This window comes from Cebus imitator, unplaced genomic scaffold (genome assembly GCF_001604975.1).
Source record: "Cebus imitator isolate Cc_AM_T3 unplaced genomic scaffold, Cebus_imitator-1.0 Scaffold92, whole genome shotgun sequence".
In the NCBI taxonomy this organism is placed as follows: domain Eukaryota; kingdom Metazoa; phylum Chordata; class Mammalia; order Primates; family Cebidae; genus Cebus; species Cebus imitator.
In genome coordinates this window covers 12,209,026-12,232,451 of record NW_016107407.1, presented here as the reverse complement: position 1 = coordinate 12,232,451, position 23,426 = coordinate 12,209,026, and the positions used below count along the sequence as shown (strand labels likewise).

Here is a 23,426-nt window from a genome sequence, read left to right as displayed (position 1 = left end):
TTTCTATATGGTAGCAAAGACAGCTGTCCTTCACTTCAAAGCTTTCCTCCAATTTGGGCTCACGTTCTGTGCCACTGGCAGAATTAGCAAAGCCTCTGTAAGCTGAAGCTCATGGAGCTTGTTTTCCAAACCTTTAATCATTTTTATGGCTTTCCTTTAAACTCTCTCCAAGTGTTTCGTCTTCTTTTCGAAGCAAAGCCCAGAATTAAATATAGTAAGTGAAAGGATATGATTAGTACCAAATTTAGGAGGCAATTACTACATAGTTCTTACATTCTGCGCTCCAAGCTCTTTTGTTGATGGTTTTAAAAAATTATCGGATTTTCTAAACAATAATGACGGTTCCAAAGAGTAATCTTAAATAGCATATGGTCATATTTTAAAACTTTTTGAGCCTGGACACCGTGGCTCACTCCTGTAATCCCGAGCAGTTCGGGAGGTCGAGGCAGGAAGATCACTTGATCCCAGGTGGTCGAGGCTGCAGTGAGCAATGATTGCACAGTTGCACTCCAGCATAAGTGACAGAAAAAGACTCTGCCTCAAAAAAAAAAAAAAAAGAAAGAAAGATAAAAACAAAAAGCAGCAAAACATTTTTGGCAATGGTCCATTTTAGTGAGACAAAAGGACTCAAAGCCCACCTACCTGCTGAGTGTCACTTCTAGCGGAAAAGCTACTCAAACTGCAGAACAGATCTTAGAAAGAAGTGTAATGATGATTCACATTTGAACCAATATACTTTCATGTCTTAAAGTCTAGTTATTGCAAAATTACAGGTTCAAAATAGCTGATGCAAATTTACATTACTGCCTACTCTAGAATTAACCAAGCAACCCACAACAGCAATGCTATCCTGTTGAAGCTACTCTAAAGTATTTGATACTTAAAATTGTTGGAAAATGTTGCCTTTCATTTCATTTTACAAGAGCCAGATGTCCCCTTGCCAACAATGCTTCATAAGAAACCTGCAACAGACACATGCATTTTCCTTCAAAAAACAGATTAAAAACTTTAAAAGAAAAAACAAGCGCTGTAAACAAAGATATATCTTATTTTATGAGTTAATATGTGCTTAAAATTTTATTGATAAAACATATAACATACTCCTACTGATTTGTTATTTTCTTAATATCATTCTGTGAACCCAAAAGTATCTGAGACAGATCTTAATTAATTTAGAAACTGTATTTTACCAAGGTTAAGGACATGCCTATGACACAGCCTTAGGTAGTATCTGCCCAAGTTGGTCAAATACAGCTTAGTTTTATACATACATAAGACATCAATCAATATATGTAAGATGTACATTGGTTAGGTCCAGAAAGGCAGACAACTTCAAGTTGGGAGGGGACTTCCAGGTCATAGGTAGACTGAAAAGTTTTCTGATTGTCAATTGGTTGAAAGAGTTACTGTCAATAGAAAGGAATGTATGAGCTATAAGGGTTGTTGAGACCAAGGTTTCACCATGCAGATGAAGGCTCCAGGTAGCAGGCTTCAGAAAGAATAGATTGTAAATGTTTCTTATCAGATTTCAAGAGTCTGTTCTATCAGCAATTCCAAAACGGAGGCAGGTAGAAGGAGGTCTGCCTGGCTCCTGCTTCCCATCGTGGCCTGAACTCGTTTTTTCAGGTTTACTTTGGAATTGGCTCAGAGGAGGATCCACTCAGATGGTCAGGGGCCCTTAGTATTTTATTTTTGGTTTACACTTCAAAATGGAATTTAAGGAAGAAAAATACAACTCAGTAGGAAAGCAAGCTCACGTATGAATGTATCAACCTTTGAAAGCATGTATCTTAAGGAATATGCTATTTCTTGTTTAAAATGTTAACAGTCTGCCAGCAGTGGTGATTCAGGCCTGTAATCCCAACACTTTGGGAGGCTGGGGCAGGAGGACTGCTTGAGCCCAGGAGTTAGAAACCAGACTGGAAAACATAGGGAGACCCTTATCTCTATAAAAATAAAAATAAAAAAATTAGTTGGACCACATGCCTGTGGTCCCAGCTACTCAGGAGGCTGAGGTAGGAGGCTTGCTTGAGCCTGGGAGTTGGAGCCTGCAGTGAGCTATGATCATGCCACTGTACTGCAGCCTGGGCAACAGTGAGACCCTTTCTCTAAAAATAAAAAATAAAATAAAATGTTAGCATTCATATAAGCTAAGTACAATATAAAATTTGGCAGGTATTTCTTTTTTAAAATTTTATTTATTTTTTAAAATTTATTTTATTTTTTTCTGTTGCTGTAACAGAATAATAAATTTTGCATTTCTTTTTTTTTTTTTTTTTTTTGAGACAGAGTCTCACTCTGTTGCCCCACAATCTCAGCTCACCGCAGTATTCGCCTTCTGGGTTCAAGTGATTCTTCTGCCTTAGCCCCCCGAGTATCTGGGACTACAGGTGCATGCCATCATGCCCAGCTAATTTTTTTTTTTTTGGTATTTTTAGTAGAGACAGGGTTTCACCATATTGACCAGGCTGGCCTTTAACTCCTGGCCTCATGATCCACCCGCCTCAGCTTCCCAAAGTGCTGGGATTATAGGCGTGAGCCACCACGCCTGGCCTCTGGCAGGTATTTCTTACACTGAGAAAAATATTCTAGATTCAAAGGAAAAACCACCATTGATAATGCATTTGAACTCAGCGATGTGGACTGCAGTTTCTGTTAACACTGTTTTCCCAATGTTGCATAGCTAGTAATACGTAGGCTGGGTTGCCTGAACTGTATATCCTGATGTGTTAGGAGTGTATCCAGCTTTTACAAGTGATATTTTATTGTTGTTATTTTATTTTTATTTTATAGACAGGGCCTCACTCTATCGCCTGGGCTGGAGTGCAGTGGTGTGATCATTACTCACCACAGCCTCCATCTCCTGGGCTCAAAGAATCCTCCTGTCTCAGCCTCCAACTAGCTGGGACTACACGCTCAAGCCACCATGCCCAGCTCTATTGCTGTTGTTAACAAAGATAGAAAAACACACAGTAATCAAGCAATCAAATTGGACATTAAAAAAAAATTTCCTGAAAGTCATCATATTTATTTTAAGTGATTTCCATGAATTTTAATGTCATAAATCAGTCTTTTAGTATACACATTCCCAAAAGAAAAGGCAAAATGTGGCCGGTTGTGGTAGCTCATGCCTGTAATCTCAGCATTTTGGGAAGCTAAGATGGGTGGATGGGTCGAGCGCAGGAGTACCAGACCAGCCTGGGTAGTATAGTGAGACCACGTGTCTACCAAAAACATCTGCCAAAATTGGCTGGGCATGGTGGCGCACACCTGTAATTCCAGCTATTTGGTGGGCTGAGGCAGGAGCATTGTGTAAGCCTAGGAGGTTGAGGCTTCAGTGAGCCAGTTTTGTGTTACCGTACTCCAGCCTGAGTGCAATTGAGATCCTGTCTAAAAAAAAAAAAAAATATGTTCAGTTTATTTGGTGCCTACCTGACTCTCATTTTCAGTTTTTTTGTTTTAGATTCCAACCAAGGAAGCTGGGATTTCTTACCATATCAACTCTCTCTTCTCTGCACCCAATCTCCCAACCCAGGATCTCTCTGCACCCAATCTCCCAACCCAGGATCTCTCTGCACCCAATCTCCCAACCCAGGATCCACTTGTTGCCCATCACTTTCTCTTAACACCACCTGCCCACCCTCATCCCTAAAAGCTCCCCTTTTCCTCTGTTAAAAATACCTGTGATGCAAAAGCTAAGAATACATGAAACCTAGGCTGGAAGAGGAACAGGGAATTTTTCTTCAGGAAAGCTAAGCCGGTTTACATAATTAAAAGCTGGGAGGAAAAAGGGAAGTGAGGAAAGAAAAAAAAAAAAAAGAAATGGAAAGAAGGAGGAAGGGAAGTAGGGAGGCCAGAGAAATTGACCTGCTTATTACATGATAAGACTGTCTTCCTTGATTAGGGAATATGTGAGGTCAGAGTGTTTATGGAGCCAGTGAGATGGTAGAAAATTGTGAAAAGATAATTTAAGAATTACTTCTGGGATATATTTACTGGATAACTTTTAAAATTTTTATTTTGTTTTATTTATTTTTAAAGATAGATTCTAATTCTGTTGCCCAGGTTGAGTACAGTGGCGTGATCAAGTTGACTGCTGTCTTGAGCTCCTAAGCTTAAGCAGCTCTCCTGCCTTAGCATCTTTAGTTGCTGGGACTACAGATGCAAGCCACCACACCCAGTTAATTTTTAAACTTTTTGTGTAGAGATGGGGGTCTCACTATGTTGCCCAGGCTGGTCTGGAACTCCTGGCCTCAAGTGATCCTTCCACCTTAGCCTCTCAAAGTGCTTGAATTATAGGCATGAGTCACCACACCTGCCAGCAATGGATAACTTTGAATGTTTTAGAACTTAGGCAAGATTCAAAGACAGGAAATAGTTTAAAAAACTAATATTGGTGGCCCGGCATGGGGGCTCACATCTATAATCCCGGAACTTTGGGAGGCTGAGGTGGGAAGGTCGCTTGAGGCCAAGCATTTGAGACCAGGCTGGGAAACACAGGGAGACTTCTTCTCCACAATAAAATAAAATAAAATAAAATTAGCTGGGTATGGTGGTGCATACCTGTGGCCTCAGTTACTCTGGAGGCTGAAATGGGAATACTGCTCGACCCCAGGAGGTCCAGGTTGTGGGGAGCTGTGATGGCATCACTGCACTCCAGCCTGGCTAACAGAGCAAGACCCTGTCTCAAAAACAAACAAACAACATAACAAATAAGCAAAAAAACAAACTAACTAACATTGGTTGTTTCAAGGATGCCTCTTTGTTTTTTTGTTTGTTTGGGGTTTTTTTCTGTTTTTTTTTTTTTTGAGACGGAGTCTCACTCTGTTGCCCAGGACTGTCATGCAGCACTCCTGACTTCCCTGCCCAAGAGGACTCAGGTTGATTTACAGGTCTTGCTCTGGCTCCTTCCTAGGGGCCCTCTTCTTAAGAGGAGATGATGCAGCCAGGCATACATCTAAGACCCTGGAGGGTGATGCATAGCCAGGCTGGAGTGCAATGGTGCGATCTCAGCTCACTGCAACCTCTGCCTCCTGTGTTCAAGCAATTCTTTTGCCTCAGCCTCCTGAGTAGCTGTGATTACAGGTGCCCGCCACCACACCCTGCTAACTTCTGTTGTATTTTTATAGAGACATGGTTTCACCATGTAGACCAGGCTGGTCTCGAACCCCTGACCTCAGGTGATCCACTTGCCTTGACCTCCCAAAGTGCTGGGATTACAGACATGAGCCACTGTGCAACTGGCCAAAGATGCTTCTTTGAATTTGGCTCTGTGCCACAAGCAGTACTTCGGGCCTATAGGCCCAGCAGGAGCAGCCCTGAGCATAGCAGGGCCTTGCCCTGAGCTTCCTCCACTGTAGCCTCTGGGTAGGGAGATGCAGCCTAGGTGCTCTGCCCACCCAACAGTCACACGGCCACTATCTAGATCAAGCTTCAAAATACGCAGCACCCCTTGACTTCCCTGCCCAAATGGCCTCAGGTTGATTTACAGGCCTTGCTCTGGCTCTTTTCTGGGGGTGCTCTTCTTAAGAGCAGATGGTGCAGCCAGGCACACATCCAAGACCCTGGAGGGTGATACATAGCCCAGAGCTCCAGTGGGAGGGAGGCGCAGCACATGATCCTTCATTGCAGAGGAAGAGGACTGCCTCAGGCCATCACCCTCTGGCTTGTCATGCTGAGACGGAGAATTAGAAACCGAAGCCTGGCCTTCCACACATCCTAGAGATATGTTTATCTAGCTAGAAAGATTGAACATAATCTATTTAGCAGTATATTAGCTTGGTTTGTATTTATACATTTAGTCATATGGTATGTGGGTCTCTACCCATATTTGTGTCCTGAGCCCACAAATAACAGGGGCACCCATGCACCTGACCAAATGGAACCATGTGCCTCCAGGATTCCTAAGGATTATCCTTCAAACAAAGCCAGGAGCTAGAGTGTTACTTCTCTGATGTGTTTCATCTGTTTAAAAATCCCCTTGAGGAAGCACTACAGTCTCTAGTCTGTAGTGACCTGCTGCCAAACCCCACCTCCACACCTCTTACCTGCTTCATCTTGGGCAAGCTTCTTCACCTCCCTAAGACTCATCGGAAAACTGACTGTAACAGGATTAAGTGAGCACATCCTTGGCTGGGTGTGGCAGCTCACACCTATAATCCCAAAGCTTTGGGAATTGAGGTGGAAGGATCCCCTTAAGACCAGGAGTTCAAGACCAGCCTGGGCAACCTACAGCATAGCAAGACCCTGTCTGCAAAAAAATAAAAAAAGAAAGAAAGAAAAAGAGAACATCCATGAGGCACACTTAGTACCATGCCTGGTACACAGCAGGTCTCCGTGAGAGTAGCATTTAAATTCACTTCTGTCTTTGACCTATTTCCACATCATCATTCATGTTTTAGGCTAAAGATTGTAGAATCCTTGAGCTGAAGGAATATATAGTCATTTTGTAGAACATACTCTCTGGGCGGACAAACTTTGGAGTCAAAGAGACCAGGGTGCTCTCCTCCCTTCATCCCCTTCCAGGTGGGTCACGAGGGGTTGTCACTTATCTCAGCATCCTCAGTTTTAAGACGGCAGTAATTGCAGCAACTAAATCAATGTACGATTATAAGGTTAAAATTAGAAAAATACACAAAAATGCCATCTAGCAAGTTGATTATTTTCTCCAAGTGTTGTGCCTCAAACTTACACTGAACTTCATTCTATTTTAAACGATTTCTCTAATTTACTGCGATTCTGAATGTTAGCGAAGTCTGCCAAATGAAAGTGAAATTTTATTAGCCCAGTGTGATGGCACCTGCCTGTGGTCCCAGCTCCTCAGGGCAGGCTGAGGTGGGAGGATCGTGAGAGCCTGAGAGTTCAGGTTGCAGTAAGCCGTTACCGTGACACTGCACTTCAGCTCGGGAGATAGAATGAGACTCTGTCTCAAAAAAAAAAGAGTGAAATTTGTAATTTTTTGGTACATTTAGAATTGTTTTAAAACATTTTTCTGCATTAAGGGAAAAACACTTTCTTCCTTTCTACTCACATGATCAGTGAAATGCAGAACACAGAACACCAGATGTATGTAAGGTTTTTTCCTATGCACCAACCAACTGGGTGTCCTGTAATTCAATTCAATTCTGACACAATCTACCTCGCATCAGATCCCACAAAGTGAGGTCTCAGTCCCCAAAGACTCCCCTCTTCTTCAGATGCCAATCTCAAGTCCGGGCCACCCATTCTAACTCACTAACCACAAACTAGAGCTCAAACAGTCCCCACTTGGGTACAACTAATTTGCTAGGACAGCTCCCAGAACCCAAAGAAACACTTATTTATATTTACGGGTTTATTATAAAGGATATTACCAAGCATACACAGATGAAGAGAGGCAGAGGGTGAGTTTTGGAGGAGTGAGAGCAGAGCTTCCATTGTCCAGGAAGTTTTCATGGAGTTTAATCTCCAGTGCCCTCGACCACCCCTTTCCTGTAGGTTGGTGGGAGGGGCTGAATGTTCTGACATTTTAGTCCTCCAATCATTTGTTCTTTCTAATGACTGGCTGGCCCCATCTTGAAGCTAGCTAGGGACCCTGCCATAAGTCAACTCATTAGCATAAACTCAGGTGTGATCAAAAGTGCCTGTGGGGCCAGGCCCGGTGACTCACACCTATAACCCCAGTATTATGGGAGGCCGAGGTGAGAGGATCACTTGAACCCGGGAGTTCAAGACCAGCCTGGGCAACATGGTGAGAACTTGCCTCTTAAAAAAAAAAAAAAAAAATTAGCCGGTCATGGTGATGTGCACTTGCAGTCCCAGCTACTCGGGAGGTTGAGGTGGGAGGATCACTTAAGCCTGAGAGTTTAAAGCTGCAGTGAGCTGTTTGTGCCATTGCATCCAGCCTGAGTGGCAGAGCAAGACCCTCTCTCAAAAGAAAATCCCAACAGTGGTGAATTTTTTTTTTTATCACTCACAAAATTCTGAGGTGTTCAACAACTTGTACAAGAACCAATTATAACAGAAGATGCTCCTATCACCATGATCACTTGGGCAATTACAAGGGATTTAGGAGCTCCATGTCAGGAACTTGGGACAAAGCCCAAATGTATTTCCTATTATACCAGTTTGTCTCATGGTGCGACTGATTTTATTTTCACTGGAGAGAGTTAATTTCTACTTTGATTCCATTTATATGGCTGGTGCTCACCTTTCAGACTTGGACCTTCAAATGTAAAATGTAATTATCACCCACAAAAAACCATACAACTATTGTGTTGTTTCTGGCACTTTTTTTCCCTTTTATTTCATGTCAGGTAATGTGCTGATGTGGTAACCAGATTCAAGGGTAGCAGGTTTCCCTCCCTCCCTCCCTGCCTCCCTCCCTCCCTCCCTTCCTCCATCCTTCCCTCTCTCCCTCCTTTCCTTCCTTCCTTCCCTCCTTCCTTCCTTCCTTCCTTCCTTCCTTCCTTTCTTCCTTTCTTCCTTCCTTCTTTCCTTCCTTCCTTTTTTCCTTTCTTTTTGGACAGAGTCTAGCTCTATTGCCCAGGCTGGAGTACAGTGGTGAGATCAGGGCTCACTGCAGCCTCCACCTCCTGGGTCAAGCGATCCTCCCACACCTGTCTTCTATATAGCTGGGACCACAGGTGCATGCCATCATGTCTGGCTAATTTTTGGATTCTTTGTAGAGACAAGGTCTCACTTTGTTGCCCAGGCTGGACTCAAACTCCTGGGCTCAAGCCATCCTCCTGCCTTGACCTCACAAACTGCAGGAATTACAGTGTGAGCCACCACACCTGGCAGGGTGACACATCTCACACATAAGCGTGAAAACCCAGTCATCATGCTTATGAACTACCAAAGGATCTCTGGCACTTTTAAAAAAGCCTAATAATTCAACAATTTCACTTGAAGTCACAGTAAAATGCGACAAAAGATCTGAGAAATGTGCTTACTGGAGTCTCTGGACTGTTTCTTGACCCATCACACACATCTCTCCCTTTCTTCCTGGAGGATCACTTGATGAAGGGAGGTGAGTCCAGGTCACTCATAGACACAGCCACGTGGAGCTCGACTGTGCCCTGGCAGCAGACATGCAGAGTCTGAGGCCAAGAGCAGCGGGAATAGGGACTGACGTGACATTTGAATTGGGACTGGTACAGTTTGGAGAGAGTCAGTGCCAGATACTCAGATTGACTTTCTTCCCCTCTTCCAAAGGCATTATTTAGTAGTCTGTTTACACATCTAGCACTTGCTTGCTCTAATAATAGCCATGGGCCTGAATCACCCTCGTCACTGCATGTTACACAGAGTCTTCAGCTGTTTCTATGACTGGCGTGGTTGGTGTTCAGCGCTATCTGGAAACCTCTAAGAATGTGCAGGGTAATCAGTGATTTTAATTTTAGCTATGCGTGACGTGAGGGATCTTCTATTTATTTCTATTGACCTGTCTTTAAAACACGTTGTATAATAATTCCACAGAAAAACTTCAGTATGAATCCCTATGCAGTATATATGTAACTATATACAAATGTGACTTAAATATATTAAGAGAAAATGTATCTTCGTATTATTACTGCTATACATACAATCAATTTGCTGACATAAGTGAGACAAATACCTGTACACCTGTATAAATGAGAACTTGTTCAGTGGGCTTCTGGGGTACTAAGAATATTCAGTTTCTTGATCTGGGTGCTAGCTCCACAAATATATTAAATTTGTGAAAATTCACTGGACAAAAGATTTATAATATACACCCCTTTCTGTATTGTGTTATACTTCCACAAAGAGTTTTAAACATTTAATATGCAATCTTAGTTTTCTGAGGACAAAGCTGAGCAATTACAACAGTATACCATCTACAGACGACAGTCCATATTTAAGCTACACCCAAAGTCAAATGATTTTTGAAAATTTTGCCAAGTCAAACCCAACAGACCTAAATCTCTCATTTAAAGGGGCCTCTATTTTCTCTCTCCCAACCTTCCCCTCCCAAACAAAGATAACATATCTCATCTCCTCACAATTACAGAGATGTGATAAATCAAGTTTTAAAATAATCCTCTCTTTAGTCATATGTATTTTGTTGTAAAATTCCACATTTTTTGGAAAGTGTGGGAAAATAGGCTCACTGATTCACTGTTGATGGAGTACAAATTAGTATAAACTCTTCTCAGATCAATTTGGAACTGTCTATAAAAATGTAAAATGTTCATGAAATTGATCAAGCAACTTTAGAATAATTCCATATCGACATTAGCCCGCCGGAAGCGGAAGTCAGGTGATTGTTGGATTCTAGCGGAAGTGGCTCCGTTGCCTTGGAGAGCTGGAGTGGTCTGGAGTTCCACGGCGTGGTGGGCCAGAGGCCACCTCTCCGGCTGCCTCTCAGTGTCTCGCCGGCGGGGTTCATCCCGAACTGGATAGGCACAGCCCTTGGGGGATTTAAACAACCTAAACATTAAGCAATACAGCTGTCTCAAATCTCTGGGAATTTCAGAATGACTGACACTGCCCAAGCTGTTCGAAACTTTGAAGAGATGTTTGCTAGTAGATTCACAGAAATTGACAAGGAGTATCAAGAATACCTGAAACGCCCTCCTGAGTCCCCTCCAATTGTTGAGGAATGGAAGAGCAGAGCTGGTGGGAACCAAAGAAACAGAGGCAGCTGGTTGCAAGATAGTAGACAGTTCAGAGGCAGGGACAGCAGACGGGGGTGGCCAAGTGACAATCGATCCGATCTGTGGCATGGACGATCCTGGGGTAACAATTACCCGCAACACAGACAAGAACCTTACTATCCCCACCAATACCGACATTATGGTTACAACCAGCGGCCTCCTTACGGTTACTACTGATATAGAAACGTCGGCAGCTTTTATTAAAAGCATTTACTCTGTTACCATGACGAAAGTTTGGATGTCTTCTGTTGGTCATATTTTTACGTATGATTTTAGAGAATGGATTATTGATTTTTTGGAAGCTGGGACTTAAAAAAAAAAATAGATCTTACTTGCGAGATGCGATGGTTGCTGAGAATACCTGAAATTGTGGATTATGTTGCTTGATTTCTACCTCAGTCTTCTTTGTTTGATGATGCAACAGTGCTTTGAGTTTGTTATATTTTTCTTATTTGACCTCTAGGCGTTCTTCGTTTTACACAGAAATAAAAGTCTTAAAATAGAAAATGCTTGCTTTTACTTTGTAAGGTAAGAGAGTATCCATACGCTTAGATGTGCTCCTTTCTGAAATTCTAGAGGTTAATATAATCAGCTCATGAATGCACAGATATGCTTCTTGTGATAGATTGTACATAACATCAGCAGTTGAAAGGTAAAACAATTGCTTTTGTTATGTGACTATGGTATTTTGTGATTCCTTACTCTGTAGATAATGAGCCAGCTCCACATTTATTTGGGTCTCTTTTTAGAGGGAAATCACTAATAAAACTGTAAAATAAGGAGGGAATCATTGTCAGTTGTGTCTTAATCTGGTGGTGGTTGGGATTAGGGTACACACCATCCTATACAAACGCTAAGGCTTTTCGCTAACATAGCAGGTCAGAATTCACACATACAGAAGTTTAACTCTGTGCTGTTCAAACTCTCCTTTTTAATCCTGTAAATAATGCTGCATTTTGATTGTTTTACTTTTTTGGTATTTAATGTGGGCTGATTTTACAATGTTCACTTCCAGATGCATGCCTCTGCTGCTTTCTCTTCTATAAATAGTGATGCTATAAACTTCCTTTCACAGAGATCATTCTATTTCAAATCATTTTCATGGTAATTACAATGGTTTCATTCAAATAAAAAAAAGAATTATTCCATATCATTGGGAGCTAAGTCATGGAAAATAATGATAATAAGAATTATCCCAGAAATACACTGAGAAGTCTGTAGCATTTTTGTTATTTAGACATTCATGCACTCAACATTCAGCTGGCAGATACTTATTTAGTACCTGCTGTGTAGTAGTTGGAGGGCTGGGTTCTGGGGACATACCGGTGACCAAGACAACTGCAGTCCCCGCTTTGGAGGACTCTTAGAATGTCCACATGCCAGTTGGAAATATAGTTATCAAAAATGAATCACACAATTTTTGACTATTACACATTTAATTTAAAATTACAAAGCCTATATCCCAGCACTTCAGAAGGCCAAAAAAGGGGGATCACTTGAGTTCAGGAATTCCAGGCCAGACTGGACACAGAGTGAGACCCCGTTTCTACAAAAGTATAAAAGGCTGAAGTGGGAGGATCACTTGAGCCCTGGAGGTGGAGCCTGCAGTGAGCTGTGATGGCACCACTGTGCTCCAGCCTGGGTGACTGAAAAAGATCTAGTCTTTAAAAAATAGAAAATAATAAAATAAAATTACAAAAGAAACCAATAACAAATTATTTGAATTATTTTAATTATTCTTTCATTTCAATGAAGAAGCATGTATAGAACATATTTAGAGAAAATTTAGAAGACATTAATAAGGATATTATCTCTGAATAAGGTTATGAAGACTATCACTTTAGACACTTCTTTCTTTCTTTTTTCTTTTCTTTTTTTTTTGAAATAAAGTCTCACTCTGTCACCCAGGCTGAAGTGCAGTGGGGTGATCTCAGCTCACAGCAACCTCTGCTTCCCAGGTTCAAGCAATTCTCTTGCCTCAGCCTCCCACCACACCTGGCTAATTTTTTATTTTTAGTAGAGATGGGGTTTCACCATGTTGCTCAGGCTGGTCTTGAACTACTGACCTCAGATGATCTGCCCATCTCGGCCTCCCAAAGTGCTAGGATTACAGTCATGAGCCACCACACCTGGCCAGGATACTTATTTCTTAAGAGGCAGGGTCTTGCTATGTTGCCCAGGCTGGAATGTCATGGTTATTCACAGGTTTCACCCTTGAGCTTCTGGGCTCAAGCATCTTCCTGCCTCAGCCTACCCAAGTAGCTGGGACTATAGGCATGTACCACCATGCCTGGTTTAAAATGTTTGAATTTTTAATGATTACTTATAGGTCTGTGGCTGAATAAATATGTACACAGCACATTTCTAATTGTCTTTTTTTTTTTTTTTAATTGAGATAGAGTCTCACTGACAGGTTGCCCAGGTTGGAGTGCAGTGGTGAAATCATAGTTCATTGCAGCCAGTTCTGGCCTCAAGTGATCCTCCCACCTCAGCATCCCGAGTAGCTGGAATTACCAAGCTAATGCATTTTTTTTTAATTTTAATTTTTAATTGTCATTTTTTAATGTCTTGAGATGGGGGTCTCATTTTGTTGCCCAGATTGCTCTTGAATTCTTGGCCTCAAGTGATCCTCCCAACTTGGTCTTTAAAGCTCGGGACATAGGTGCGAGGCACTGCGCCCGACCAAATCATCTTCTTAAACTAAATTCACAGGGATCATAAGTAACTCTGATGTTAATATGGTTTAGTAGTTACTTCTATTATAGCTGATGAATAGGCAGTATGCAACTGAGGCCAAAACATGCAAATATAACTGCATCTCTGTTGTGTAAGCCACTTAGGACAGGAAAGCAATACTAAGAGTCAGCTCCTTTTAGATAAACTAGATAATAAGATTAAGATACAGAGTGAAAAGCTGGAGAGGCAGGCAGGTAAACTGTCACTGACCAGACACAATTCTCTCCAAAGGATTAGACCTGGGCACAGTATTTTTTAGATGGTTATGCAGAAAGCCCTCTTAATCCGAAATCCAGGCCCAAAAAATCTCAGTGTGGCAAGGGTTAGTGGCATGAATCAGTTAGTCCCGGGGGGCGGGGGGAGGGGAGGTGGGGCAGATGTTACATTGGGTGTCATGATTTTTCAAGAAATGTGCACCTGCATTACTATTTTACTTGGGACACTTTGTATCCCAAGATTCCTTGGTCAGGCCCGTTGGCTCATGCCTGTAATCCCAACACTTTGGGAGGCTGACTCAAGAGGATGGCTTGAGGCCAGAAGTTGGAGATCAGCCTGGGTAACATAGTGAGATCCTGTGTCTACAAAAGAAAATAAAAATTAAGATTATTTTACCACAAGGGAATTTTTAAAAATTGTCTGTTTTTAATTCCATAGGGTTGGCTGGCTGGTGTGTTACATCAAAGGCACTCAAAAGGGAAAAATGTTCTTTAAGGTTGTTATTTATATTTGTTGACATTTATTGATTGCTTTTGATGGGCCAAGCACAGCACTAAACAGATTTTGTGTGTATTGTCTCATATAATCCGTGTAACACATAAGTTAGATACTAATATTAAACTCATGTCAATCCTCCCAATAACCCTATGAGTGGTTACTATTATAAGAACCATCTCACAAATAAAGAACTTTCCCAAGGACACATAGTGAACACGTGGGAAGAGTCAGGGTCCAAACTAAAGTTTGTTATAATTCCAAGCTTGAACTCTTATCCAGACTGCTCTGTATATAAAGAAATACAAGGAAAAGGCTCTCAAATGCGTAGCCTCAGGAAGAGAAAGCCTCATCTCACAAGCATAAAGCTGCATGGACCTTGGAGATATCTAGACCAACTTCTTGATCATCCAGATAGGGAAACTAAGGCACAAAGCTCTTGGTCACACACTTAGTAGCAGAGCCAGGAAGCCTGAGCAGGACTTTCTGACCCCCAGGCCACTTGCTTTTCCATTCCTCTCTGTACTTGTGTACATTAGATTACGTGCCAACAAAAGGGTGATTGTGAACTGGGTACAGCAGTGCACAACCCAAGCTGGAGTGCAGTGGTACAATCTCGGCTCACTGCAGCCTTGGCCTCCAAAGCTCAAAGGATCCTCCTACCTCAGCCTTCTGAGTAGCTGAGACTACAGGTTTGCACCACCATACTAGTCTAACTTATTTTTTTATAGAGACAGTCTCACTATGTTGCCCAGACCATTCTCGAACTCCTGAGCTCAAGCAATCTTCCCACCTCGACCTCTCAAAGTTTTGAGATTACAAGCATGAACCACTGCACTTGACCAAAAAGTCATCATAAAAAAAGAGGATGGCTGGGCGAGGTGGCTCACACCTGTAATCCCAAAACTTTGGGAGGCTGAGGTGGGTGAATCACGAGGTCCAGAGATCAAGATCATCGTGGGCAACATGATGAAACTCCGTCTCTACTAAAAGCACAAAAAATTAGCCGGGCATGGTAGCATGCACCTGTAGTCCCAGCTACTCGGGAGGCTGAGGCAGGAGAATTGCTTGAACCCACGAGGAAGAGGTTGCAGTGAGCTGAGATCATACCACTGTACTCCAGCCTGGCGACAGAGCGAGACTCTGCCTCAAAAAAAAAAAAAAAAAAAAGGATGTTAGAAACTAATCTTTTCCTCCTCAGCATCGTCAGTTCCTGATCTCCCACCCTTCTTTTACTTAAGCTTAACTTTATGTGTCTCTGAGCAAGAATTCCATGCCTAAAGCTATTACCGAAATATACCCATTGTTTCTAAATATTATTTTTAAAATTTCTAAATGTATAATCTAGACAAAATGTTTCACTAAGAGCACACAGTTGCCATGGTATTCAAGACAGAATCTACAGCACACAAACATGTTCTTAATATAGCTGTTTCTAATTACAATAGAAAGCTGCAAGCAGTGAATTCAGGTAGGGTGAGGGGATAAACAAAATAGAACATACTTCATGATTTTTTTACTGTTTTCGAAACCATCATTCCCGACCCCTGCCAATATCATAACTGTCATCATCTGTTGTGACAGGACTGGCATTTGCCTCTGTTTACTGGGAGCATCTGGGGTCTGTGTTACTGTTAGCAATAAATAGATGATAGTCAAAACTACTTATTGACTACTTATATAGAGCAAGTGCTCAGTCATTAAACAAGCAAGTATTGTCTTGTTGGGGTACAGAAGAGATTTTCACAGCTTGGCTGAGAGGAAAGGACTTTATTTCATTTATTTTATTTGTGTTTGTTTTGTTTTGTTTGCTTTTGTCTTTTTGTATTTCTTTATTTATTGAGACTGGGTCTTGCTCTGTTGCCCACACAAGAATGCAGTGGTGCAATCACAGCTCACTGCAGCCTCCATCTCCCAGGCTCAAGCAACCCCCCCACCTTAGCCTCCTGAGCAGCTGGGACCACAGGTACATGCCACTACCCTGGGTTAGTTATTATGATTTTTTGTCTTGAACTCCTGGGCTCAAGCAATCTACCATGCCCAGACACAACTGACACAGAAATGAATCACAGAAAAAAATAACATAAAATAAGACTGGGATTGGTGGCTCGTGCCTGTAATCCTAGCACTTTGAGAGGCGGAGGCAGGAGGATCTTGAGCCCAGGAGTTCAAGACCAGCATGGACAACACAGTGAGATCCTGCCTCTACCAAAAATACAAAAATTAGCTGGGTGTGGTGGTGCCCTCATCTCAGTCCCAGCTACTTGGGGGACCGAGATGAGGGGATCCCTTCAGTTTCCGAGGTTGAGGCTGCTGTGAGCTGTGATAGCACCTCTGCACTCCAGCCTGGGTGACAGAATGAGATCCTGTCTCAAAAAAAAAAAAAAAAAAAAAAAAACCATAAAATAGTGTTTAAAAATACTGTAAAAAAAAAAAAAAAAAAAAAATTAGCATCAGTTGTAAGGGAGGAACTTTATACAAAGAGGAGCCCCTGGCTTCCAGAAGCTGGCCTGGTGGCAATAGCTGCACCCTATTTCCCTCCTCTTAGACATAGGTGATCTCACAGATATCAAACTCTGGCAAGGTTATCCTGAGACCATGACAGAAGGAGACACAGCAAGCCTACTTCATAAATTTGTTCATAAGTACTTACAAAAGCAAGGCCATTGTACAACCCACAAAATAGCAGATTTTTTCTCCTCTCTGGTTAGATGAGTGACTGCAGCTGGGCATGGTGGTGCATACCTGTGGTCCCAGCTACTTGGGAGGCTGAGGCGGGAGGATTGCTTAAGCCTAGGTTTTTGAGGAACAGGTGGTGTTCAGTGACATGATTAAGTCCTTTAGTGGTGATTTCTGAAATTTTGGTGCACCCATCACCCAATTTGTAGTCTTTTATCCTTTATCAAAAGTTTAACAACGTAAAAATCGCACATCTCAGACTGGGTGCACTGTCTCACACCTGTAATCCTAGAACTTTAGGAAGCTGAAGCAGGTGGATTGCTTGAGCCCAGGAGATAGAGACCAGCCTTGGCAACATGGTGAAATCCCATCTCTACCCCCAAAAAAAAGAAAAAGAAAAAGAAAAAGAATCAGCCAGTTTCATAAGCTGGTTTCTAAATAAATAAATAAATAAATAAATAGATTAAAAATTTTTAAATTGCACATATCAGTGTCAGTGTAATGTCATGTTAATAAAAATGTTAGTTGATACCAACAAGCAAGGATGTAAGTAATATCAGGCACTTTAGCAGCATTCACAACTATAATTGCCCAGTAAAATTTAACAGTCTCTCTGTACTTATGCATGACGTTAATTGTGTGTTAAATTGATAAAAGTTGGGTTGTTAAAACTCTAGCATGTCATAACACTCTAACCATATGGTTGATCTAATAAATCCCAGAAGTCTCTATGATGTCATCGGCAGCCAATGAGAGCATCTGTTGGCATGCAGTCACCATGAGAAATAACTGTTCACTCCCTATCCCATACTCAGTACACACTGAGCATTGTCCCAAGAAAGATGAATGAATCAGTCCCTTTCTGGAGAGCTCATAGTGAATTACCAGTGTGATAACCACACTGCTAATATATTCCAAGCAAAGGAATTGGTGTTTAACTGGTTTGTGTAACCTTATGAAACTAGGATTCCATTCACCTTTTAAAAATACTAAAAATAGCTCTAAGTCTCCATTTCTATCATACTGGACTTCTGGTGAGAACTGCTGTTTATGCCACAGCCTTCAGCAACACGGACACCAATGTGTCTGCAAGTCAGTCTCCATTTTTACTTTTATTATGCCTTGCTTGTGGATTTAGAAATTTATGAAGGCTGGGCACAGTGGCTCACGCCTGTAACCCCAGCACTTTAGGAGGCCAAGGCGGAAGAATCGCTTGAGCCCAGGAGTACAAGACCAGCCTGGGCAACTCAGACCTCATCTCTGCAAAAAAATCAAAAATTAGCAGGGCATGGTGGTGCACACTTGTAGTTCCAGTTCATCAGGATGCTGAGACGGGAGGATTGCTTAAGTCTGGGAGGTAGCGGCTGCAGTGAGTCAATATCACACCATTACACACCAACCTGAGTGACAGAACAAGACCTTATCCCCAAACAAACAGACAAAACACACACACACACACACACACACACACACACACACACACACATGGATTATATATGCAAAACTCTTAGTTATCAATTATAAAATGAGGAGAAATGTAAAAAACTATTTTAAAGTTATGAAACTTCTCTGAATTCAGTGGTATTGCCTGTATACTGGGAGTGAAGTGATTCTAAGCATCAAACTAGATCCCAGATGCTAAAGTTCTTACAGAGGTTTTTCTTAAGATGGTTTTGTATGCAAAGCTTCATTATCAGTGACATGAATTTAAATGTGGGTAATATACAGACACTTGAGCACAGTTCACTGCTATTATTGCCCACTAAAATTTAAGTCACTCTATGCTTATGTATGATGTTAATTATGTGTTAGATTGAAAAATTTGGGTTGTTGAAACACTAGCATACTAAGAACTTTTTGTATTAAGAGCCCACTTTTAAAATTTAATTTCTTTTTCTTGAGACAAGGTCTCACGATGTTGCCCAGGCTGGTCTTGAACTCCTGGGCTCAAGCAATCATCCTGCCTCAGCCTCCCAAAGTTTTGGGATTACAGGTGTGAGCCACCACGCCCAGCCCAAGACCCCACTTTCTATTCTTCACAAATATGCTTACTACAGATCACTTAGGTATTCAAACAATTAATGATTGATCTCTCTCAACTAGATAAATGCAATATTTATAGGATAATACACTCTCTTTTTAGCTGACAATGTTTTCAGATGGGTCCTAGAAATTTCACTCAGGAAAAGCTCTAAAAGATCTTCAGAATCAACATGAATTAGACTCATCTTCATCATAAAAGATCTTGAGAATAGATCTCAAGATGTATTCATGAGACTAAATGGAATTTACTTTCATCCCAGAAAAGTCTTTAGACTTAAAAGTGCAGTTTGTATTATACAACAATTAAGAGTATGTCCTTGGTGGGGCATGGTGGCTTATGCCTGTAAACCCAGCACTTTGGGAGGTTGAGGCAGGAGGATCACTTGAGCCCAGAAGTTTGAGACCAGCCTTGGCAACATAGCAAGACCTTGTCTCCACAAATGATTTAAAAAAAATAGCCAGGCGTGGTGGCTTGTGCTGTGGTCCTGGCTATTCAGGAGGCTCAGGTGAGAGAATCGCTTGAGCCTGGGAGGCCAAGGCTGCAGTGAGTTCTCCTGCAATCCAGCCTGGGAAACATAATGAGAACCCCCGGCTCCATCACCCCAAAAAGAGTATGTCCTCTGGAATAGAATTGTCTTAGGTTCAAGTCTCTGCCCTGTCACTTACTGTATATTCTATGCTTCAGTTTCTTCATCTGTAAAGTGGTGATAATAACAGTACCTGTATCATAAAGTGATTGTGAGGTTGAACTAAGTGAGTACATGTAAAATTCCTAGAGCAGTGGCTGGCACATACCAAGGGCTCAATAAATATTAGTCATTATTATGTGGTTTTTTATCTAACAGTTGTCTTAAAAATAACATTTCTGGCTGGGCATGGTGGCTCACACCTGTAATCCCAGAACTTTGAGAGGCCAAGGTGGGTGGACCACCTGAGATCAGGAGTTCGAGACCAGCCTGGCCAACATGGTAAAAACCCATCCCTACTAAAAATAAAAATAAAAAAATAGCCAGGTATAGTGGCGCATGCCTATAATCCCAGCTACTCAGAATTGCTTGAACCAGGAGGCAGAGGTTGCAGTAAGCCAAGATTGTGCTATTGCATTCCAGCCTGGGCTAGAGAGTGAGACTCCATCTCAATAATAATAATAAAATTTCCGGGCCAGGTACTGTGCCTCACACTAGTAATCTCAGCCCTTTCGGAGGCTGAGGGGGGTGGATCACTTGAGGTCAGGAGTTCGAGACCAACCTGGTCAACACAGGGAGACCCTGACTCTACTAAAACTACAAAAATTAGCTGAGTGTGGTGGCATATGCCTATAATCCCAGCTACTTGGGAGATTGAGGCAGGAGAATTACTGGAACCCAGAAGGGGGAAGTTGCAGTGAGTCAAGATTTTGCCACTGCACTCCAGCCTGGGCAACAAAGCAAGATTCCATCTCAAAAAATAAAAAAAATTCTGGAGCTAACGGTAATCAGGTAATTTCCCAAGTAGTGGTTTGAGAAAAAGTTGACTCCCTTCTCTGCCTGCCATTTTTTTTAACTTGTTTGTTTTTAAATAAAGGTCATTTTATCTTGCTTTTATTATTGAGTAAACAGAGATCCATTGGAGTCCCTTTCTCCCTAGTGGGCTTTTCAGTAATGTGAAAACTGCTGTGTGGTTAAAACCTTGCTTCCTGAGACGAACATTTTTTTCAAGTATCAATTAATGACCCATAGAACTTATCGATATAGTAAGAACATTCGGCCTTTGTCTTTGCTGTCATACTCAGAAGGAATCCATTAGACTAATCAATATAAGGTTATAGTTGCCAAGTTGCAAAGTCCCATATCCCTAAAGTTGATGCGAAGCGACCACAGTTTCAGCAACGCTTCTTGACTCATCTTTTATCTCTGAGTCATTTGCTACCACCCAAACTCCTGCCAAAGTTAATCCCCTTCTGAGAAAATGCCCAAGTAAATGATACAGTGCGGTATTTTTGAGTCTCTGACCTCACTTCAAGAGCCAGAGATAGAGAAAAATCTCTGTCTGGAAAAAAAAAAAGGAAAAGGAAAATCGCACTCAAAAGGAGGCCCCGCAGAAAAGGAGAAGTTGCTATTTTCCACCAACTATGTTGATATCATTTGTTTCCCATAACCCTGTGTTCTTTTGTTGTGTAAGCTTAGATCTGGAGGAGCGCGAGTGCCTAGAATGGGAAGGAGAGCTCACATTCAGATTTGAAAGAAAAATGGAGTTAGCAATTCAAAAATCTTTAACTAGAAACTATTTTAATGAGTGGTAAATCCTTACACTAGGCAGGTTGAGAGTGATGGCAGAAGTTTTGTGGTGTGAGCAAATTCAGTATAGTGTAGGTGAGGAAGCCTTAGGGAATGATAAGAATCCTTTGACTCCACATGGAAGACTACTCCCATATCTGTCTGGAGATTTCTTCAGTTAAATGATAAATTTTAGAGCAATAGCCTCTGACACCTAGAAGGGGGATGAAACGACATGTAAATTTAGTTACTTGGTTTTTATGAGAAAAACAGAAAGTTTCAAATTAATTCACTCAGTTACAAGAAGCAAACATTTTATTTAAGAAATATACAGAGGCTGGTGCCAGGTGTGGTGGCTCACGCCTGTAATTCCAACACTTTCATAGGCTGAGGCAGACAGATCACTTGAGGTCAGGAGTTCAAGACCACCTGGCCAATATGGGAAAAGCCTGTCTCTACTAAAAATACAAAAATTAGCTGGCTGTGGTGGTGCACACCTATAACTCCAGCTACTCAGGAGGCTGAGCCCAGGAGACAGAGGTTACAGTTAGCCAAGATTGCATCATTGCACTCCAGCCTGGATGACAGAGTGAGTGAGACTCCATCTCAAAAGAAACAAAAACAAAAACAAAAAAACACACAAAAAATGTACAGAGGATAGGAAGGGTTGGGGGCAGGCAGAGGTGGGGAATATTTGTTAAAGGATGGAAATTATAGCTAGATGGAAGGAGTAAGTTCTAGTGTTCCATAGCACTGCAGGATGACTATGGTTAATAATAATATAAGGTTTCAGCTAGCAAGGAGGATATTCAGTGTTCCCAACACAAAGAAATAATAAATGTTTGGCTGGGCGCGGTGGCTCACACCTGTAATCTCAGCATTTTGGGAGGCCAAGGTGGGTGGATCACCTGAGATTGGGAGTTCGGGACCAGCCTGACCAACATGGAGAAACCTCGTCTCTATTAAAAATACAAAATTAGCCAGGCATGGTGGTGCATGCCTGTAATCCCAGCTACTCAGGAGGATCAGGCAGGAGAATCACTTGAACTTGGGAGGTGGAGGTTGCAGTGAGCTGAGATTGCACCATTGCATTCCAGCCTGGGGAACATGAGTGAAACTCTATCTCAAAAAGAAATAATAAATGTTTGAGATGATGGATATTCTAATTACCCTGATAAGATCCCGGTACATTTTATGTATTGTAATATTACTCTGTACCCTATAAATATGTGCAATTATTACATGTCAATTTCAAAAGTTAAAGAAACAGAAAAAAAAAAAAGCAATACAGCCAGTTAAAGGAATGAACCTAATTTTGAGGAAGGAGGTTGGAGAACGAAAAATTTCTGGAGAAGAGACTGTTGTGTCATGGAGAAAGAAATGACAGAGAAGAGAAGACACTCAGAGGAAAGAGGAAAATGATAAGAGGAAAAGGTTGAGAGAGTAGAGACTTATTTTAGTCAGTTCATCAACTGACTATAATATGTCTGCATATTCTTTTTTAACAGCTTTATTAAGATATCACTCACAAGAGCCTGGTGCATTGGCTCACACCTGTAATCCCAGCACTTTGGGAGGCCAAGTGGGGCGGATCACCTAAGGTCAGGAGTTCAAGATCAGCCTGGCCAACATGGTGAAACCCCGTCTCTACTAAAAATACAAAAAATCAGCTGTGCATGGTGGCGGGCACCTGTAATCTCAGCTACTCAGGAGGCTGAAGCAGGAGAATCGCTTGAACCCGGGACATGGAGGTTGTGGTAAGCTGAGATCATGATATCGCACTCCAACCTGGGGAACAAGAGCGAAACTCCATCTCAAAAAGAAATAATAAATGTTTGGAATGTTGGATGTTCTAATTACCTTGATAATTAGCAAAACTCCACCTCAAAAAAAAAAAAAAGGATATCACTCACATGCCACGAAGCCCACCAGTTTAAGGTGTATATTCAATGTTGTAAAATATATTTACAGTTTTGTGCAATTACCACCATTACTACGTTTAGGACATTTCTATCGTCCTAAAAAGAAAACTTTTATTTAGTAGCAATCACTTCTCATTTCCCCATTCTTCCTCAAGCCCTAGGCAACTGCTAAATCTATTTTCTGTCTCTTCTAGATTTGACTACTCTGAGTATTTCATAGAAATAAGATCTTACATATGTGATTACTTTTGACTGACTTCTTTCACTTAGATCAATGTTTTTGAGGTTCATCTATGTTGTAACTTACATCACTACTTTTTCTATTGCTAATTTTCCATTGTGCCTTATGCCATACTTTATCCATTCATCAGCTGATGGATATTTGAGTTGTTTTCAATTTTTGGTTTTTATGAATAATGCTG

General features: G+C 41.6%; 1 protein-coding gene and 1 pseudogene across 1 annotated transcript; one reads left to right on the top strand and one right to left on the bottom strand.

Annotated features, from left to right (window-relative positions):
* Nucleotides 1-8,774: 8,774 nt before the first annotated feature.
* On the bottom strand, nt 8,775-8,844 carry LOC119472296 (annotated as a pseudogene).
* A 1,418-nt stretch (nt 8,845-10,262) lies between these two features.
* LOC108309293 (RNA guanine-N7 methyltransferase activating subunit-like) lies at nt 10,263-10,835 on the top strand. The gene has a single exon (XM_037740984.1). The coding sequence runs from the start codon at nt 10,479-10,481 to the stop codon at nt 10,833-10,835; it is 357 nt and encodes a 118-aa protein (XP_037596912.1). The 5' UTR covers nt 10,263-10,478.
* The last annotated feature ends 12,591 nt before the right edge of the window (nt 10,836-23,426 follow it).